The sequence below is a fragment of the Myotis davidii genome, unplaced genomic scaffold (assembly GCF_000327345.1).
Source record: "Myotis davidii unplaced genomic scaffold, ASM32734v1 scaffold394, whole genome shotgun sequence".
Lineage (NCBI taxonomy): Eukaryota > Metazoa > Chordata > Mammalia > Chiroptera > Vespertilionidae > Myotis > Myotis davidii.
Window position 1 is genome coordinate 368271 of NW_006287548.1, and position 5684 is coordinate 373954.

At 41.6% G+C, this 5684-nt stretch overlaps 1 protein-coding gene across 2 annotated transcripts in view; it reads right to left on the reverse strand.

The window, feature by feature from the left end:
• Positions 1-263: 263 nt before the first annotated feature.
• Positions 264-5684, reverse strand: part of RAPH1 (Ras association (RalGDS/AF-6) and pleckstrin homology domains 1) — a 42844-nt gene continuing 37423 nt past the window's right edge. The window contains exons 12-15 of one of the 2 annotated variants that reach the window (XM_015561110.1): positions 5199-5297; positions 3847-3967; positions 2746-2888; positions 264-1047 (exon numbers count right to left, since the gene is read on the reverse strand). In XM_015561110.1, the coding sequence (XP_015416596.1) occupies positions 1030-1047; positions 2746-2888; positions 3847-3967; positions 5199-5297 (381 nt within the window). In that variant the 3' untranslated portion in view covers positions 264-1029. The other variant, XM_006759406.2, reaches the window with a different exon arrangement.

Genomic DNA, 5684 nt, shown 5'->3' on the forward strand with positions numbered 1-5684 from the left:
GGGTGGGGGTGGGAGAGGAGGCGAAGGCTGGGAGGCCGTGTAGGGGCTGACTAGTTTAGGTTGTGGGGATAAAGGGGGCATAAGTGAAGTGTAGGATCGATTCATAGAGTCCATTCTGGCCTAAAAGGAGTACAAAAGGGGGGTGAGAGAAAACATAACAATAGTTACAGCTGTCAGCTGTGAATGGGTAAAAATAAAAGGCAAGGACTCGGACATGCATGAAAAGGCGCAGCAGCTGTGACCATAAAGATGAGCAAGGCAGGAAGGCTAAAATCTGGCTCCCTGGGCAGCGAAGGCGCAGGGGAAGTCTGTTTATCCAACATTTTGAAATAGCTCGACTGCCCAGCAGTCTAGAACAGCTTCCTGCTGCAGTGCTGCCTGATGGTGGCAGGCTGTTCCAAGCAGGAGCCCGCCCTCTGAGCACTGCCCTACCCAAACTCTGGCAAGGGGAGATGTGATGGCGGAGTTGTTTCAGTCCATGACTCATCCACATCAGGCAGGTGCCCTCGCTGGGTTTAGGAGTGCTGATGGAGGGCCTTCTGAGAATGAGGGTGGCTTTTGGATGCTAGTAAGCTGACACTGAGAGTGTACGAATGCTCAGCGGGCGTGCACTGTCACAGGAGTGAAGGAGCCTGACACACACACACACACACACACACATGCTCATGTGACCGACATCCAACATACACAGAAGTCCAGCAATGCAGGTAAAGAGGGGGCATTCTTTACATTTGACTGGAAAATACACAAAGAAATGCTTCATAAACATCACAGCAAAAGATCATAACAATATCTGACAGAAAAAGGCAGAAGACAAGAAAGTTTGGAAGGATAAAGGAAATGTATCAAGAAAGGGGAGCTAGAATTTGCCAACAACCTGCTGGCCAGCCCATCGAGCACCTCTTAGCATGGCCCAAATTATCACCTTGAGTCACTGATTTCATGGAACTCCTCATGCATGGATGTGGTTCAAGGATGTTTGAGAAGAGCAGAGGAAGGACCCTTGTTTAATAACTTTGGGTACATCTTTTAGGCTCTTTGAATATCCTATGAAGATCCAAGTTAAACCAATTGTTTTCAATTATGAATGAAATCTAATTAGCATGTAGAAAGCTGAGGTTAGTGAACTAGAAGGCTCATTACAGGGCTGAATTCTATTGCTCATCAGGACACTCGAATGCTTCTTTTAAAACTGCACATCAAAGTAAAAGCATTAGTCTGCAAGACTTGGTTACAGGAGTCACCCAGGTTAATGTGTTTCCATAGAGCAGCCCCTGACCTTAACTTGACCCTGTCTTGGCTGCTGCAGGGTTGTAGACCTTAGCTGTGCTGGCCTTCTCATTTGGCACCTGAGACTGAGGTAACAGAAGAAACACAAGAGGATCAAGACTCAAACACATCGTCACTGCTGCACAGCAGGGCGCACACTCCTGAAACTGCAGTGAGCGTGCCCTGCTGGGTCACAGGCATGCGATCCTGTTTTCCTTGGCCTTTCATTTAAAATGCACATGGACAGCACCATAAACATGCAGTAAGGTGAAGACTTCTCTCCCGATGTCTGCAGGGTAAACCTGCTTCTCTACTACATACATCGAGTAATGAGCACCAGAAAGGGGGCCACTCTATCCACAGTAAGTGGAAGAAAGGAGAGGACTATTTCTTAAAGTTTCAGCCTCTGATAAGAAAGTTAAACTATAAGTGCTTTGAGAATTTAGGCCATGAGAACCAATTCTCGAATATTTACTTCTAAGAGGTCTCCACATTGGGTTACTAAATGCCTCCTCCACCCTCCCGAGGACTAAATATTAAAATTAAGGAATAAACCGAGTGAAAACCATTTAATTCTCATTAGTGAATGTACTTGCATAAGTGATTCAGACCAAAAGAACAGAAAAATCAAAATTATTGGGTAAAAACAAAACGGTCAGGTCAAATGTGCCACTGTCTTCAGCAGCGGCGTGAGCAGGTGAGTGCGGCCAGGACACACCGCGCGCTCTCATTTTAGAGGCAATTTGATATGGGGTTTTATAATCCTCTAAAGAACTTCTCCATTTTTTTTTACATAGTCTTGCAATAATTACACTTGTCCTTCAGTGGCAATGAACAAGCTACTATGCAAGGCTTAGGAATCCAAAATTTTAAGGGGATTAATTTCAATGTAGCCTTCCACATATACCATAATTGGAGAAAATTCATCCATGTGTAGAGAAATGTCAAAAAGCATAGGAGAAAAGAAGATAACGGAGTCTGAATAAACTAAATCAATAATACATAAAGAAACACTCAACCATTCGCAGCAAGATCAGGGCACTGGCACTGAATGGTGTTGCTCTACTCAAACTGACTGAGGAGGAGGAGGAAATCAATATTTCTTAAAATGTGAGCCACTGAAAAGGAGTTACACTGCCAGGGTTTTTTGTTTGTTTTTCCAAATCACAATCACTAGAGCCCATTCACAAATACTCATTTCTGAGGAGAAACCAAAGAGAGAGTATATCATGTAGAGCCAAGAAAGATTCCTAATACAGTGGGGCCTTGACTTACGAGTTTAATTCGTTCCGAAACCGAGCTCGTTAAGGAGCTCGTTAACTCAAATTACTCTGTCAACTCAATGCAAAAAATCGGCCGAGAGACTCGTTAGTTGGGACACTCGTAAGTCAAGGCCCCCTGTACAGGAATAAAAGAGCAGCAAGCTAAACCCACGCAGCACCACAGGTTTTTCTCTACCGATGACACAGGTGTTACCTTGCTGGACTCTTCCAGCTGCGTGCCTCGTTTCCAGGCCTCGGAGAAGATGGAGCTCACGATGCTTTGGGAACGGACGTGTCCCGCTGGCTGGGAGTCGGACACCCCACTGTCAGACTGAGTTGAGTGATTTGACTGAGACTCTGTTTAAAAGATTTTCAGAAACAGTATTACATATGTCAGTATTCTGACAGTATGAATATGTAGTTCAGACAGATCTTTTGCACAAGACCAGGTGCTTTATAGAAGAGCAAAAAGTTACTTTTATGCATTTCCTATAAAGCACCGCCCATATTTTCCACTAGAAAATCTCCCTTTATCTTAGGGCTAATAGGAAATCTTGATTCTTTTAAAATAGTTCACCATGCGAGACTGATAATTACAATAAAAGGCTCATATGATATAATTGGTATCCTGCCAATCTATCTGGGAAGAACTCCTAGCAAATAAGAAAATGATCAATAGAGCAGTGAATTTTTTTTTCTTCAATTCTATCTTCATTACATCAAAATTCAATCTTTTTATATATCCCTGCTCCAGGCCATCCCAGAGAGTACTCACTTATGAGTCCAGATCTCTATGTGATGACCACATCCTGTCCCCAGCAATGAACAGTACTCAGAATTTGACTCCCAAGTGGGAAGTATGTCTCCTAGGGCTTAGGTTTTGGCACCACAGGGCAGCAGCTGCACTGACAGCCTGGCCTCCTGGCAAGGTGCGAGGGCAAGTCTTCAGGGGGCTGGGAATGGCTGAGGACAGTGTAATCTGAGTGACTCCCAGGCGAGGGGACTGGGAAGGTTATTTTACTGGACTCCAGGTCAGTCAGATTACCATGCAGAAGCACCTGACATCTGGTAGAGATGCCAATGTTACAGCTAGTCCTATCCACTCACTCTATGAGATGTGGATATTATTAGATTGCCCAGGATATTGTCCCCTCTAGCAAGTAAAAAAAAAAAAAAGCTCATGTACCTATTTATTATAATTTAGAAATTAGGTTGGCTGTTTTTTAGGAATCATGCTGAAGCAACCAGGTCTACTAGCACTCTACAGGGACACCTTCATATTGCTAGTAAACTGTGCACTGGCTTTTCACACTACCTGGGATGCTGGACGAACTGGATCCTGATTTAATGCTGGAGCTGGATAAGGAAGTCCAATCACAAGCAGACTCTGTTCTCTTTAAGGCTTCTTGGTAGTTCATGTAGAGCTGCTTCCCATACTAAACAGAAGCGGAAAGTGAGGACATCTGAACTTCACAGGGCATGATACAGCCGGGTGAGGCAGGAAAGGGGGTACATTTCCATTTACTGATTCATAGTCTGTATTAAAATTAATACCTAATAATCCTTCAAAAATACTTTTAATACCAGTAAATTATAATCTCTTATTTTTCTTCATTTTTACAAAGGCAGCAAGAAGTTAACACCTGATTGTATTCATTATTAATATAAAGTTGTTTTTCAGTTATTCCTCAAGCAACTTTGATTTTATAGCTATAATAAATTTTATTTCCAGTTACTTAATATAATCATCTTTAAAATGTGCTTTAAAAGATTTTTTTTAAGATTTACTTTAAAAAAAAGATTTACTTTTTTTATAGAGCAGTTTTAGATTCACAGCAACACTGAGAGGAAGTTCCAGAGATTTCCCATACACTCCCAGCCTCTAACATGCACAGCCTCCCTGTTACCAACACTCCCCACCACAATGTACATTTGTTACAATCAATGAACCTACATTGACATCATCATCACTCAAAACCCGTAGTTGATCTTAGGTTTACTCTTGGTGGTGTACATCCTATGGATCTGGACAAGTGAATAATGACATGTACCCATCATTATAGTAGCATATAGAGCAGCGGTTCTCAACCTGTGGGTCGCAACCCCTTTGGGGGTCGAACGACCCTTTCACAGGGGTTGCCTAAGACCATCGGAAAACACATATATAATCACATATCGTTTTTGCGATTAATCACTATGCTTTAATTATGTTCAATTTGTAACAAATTGGGGGTCATCACAACATGAGGAACTGTATTAAAGGGTCGTGGCATTAGGAAGGTTGAGAACCACTGATATAGAGTGAGTATGAATATTTTCACTGCCCTAAAAATCCTGTACTCTTATTCATCCACCCCCCAAAGCAATTTCTTTTGTCTAGGCTGAATTCTGAACGTAAGATCATATGACACATGCTCCAAAGCCAAAATAAATCACCTTTGACGCTATACAAGCTTTTACTAGCAGTATTATTCCATAGATACATACCAACTGTTAAAAGTTTATATCTAGCCCCAAAGAAAAGAAAGATATTTAAAACATAAGGCCTGAGAAAACCAGACACTGGCAAAATCATAAACATGAAACAACCGGAATAATTATCATGACAATCAAAACCATATAATTAAGTACCTCAATGTTCTGTCATAAAACTCAAAGAAAACTTACCTTTGCAATGCGGATACCATTGACCCACTGGTGCAGGGTCCTCACATCATCACAGCAAAGGTATTTGATGTACTGAGATTTCTTCTGGATCTGTGGGTGCTGCAAGGGTAAAGACAAAGTCCTACTAAGTCTGCTGGAGAACTAAGTGTAGTTTTCAGGTGAGGGCTGGATGGCAGGTGACTGACCTGACCTTGACTGCAAAATGCAAGTGCTAGCACAAATTTAAGTTGTTTTAACTCCACTGGGCCACAACCACTTGTTCTCTGAGAAGAAAACCCTAAATCACACTCAGTTTTGGATGTAATGACTGTTTATTATGACTTCTCTTTTCAGTTATTCTGAACATTTTTTAAAATGGTTATATTTTACCTCAAGTATTTAAATTATGTTCAATTATAAGAGGTTTTAAAAATTCTCTAACCATATTCATTTGTTGTGGAAACCCATGAAATCAATAAAATAAGCAATTTGAATAGGTTAACACTG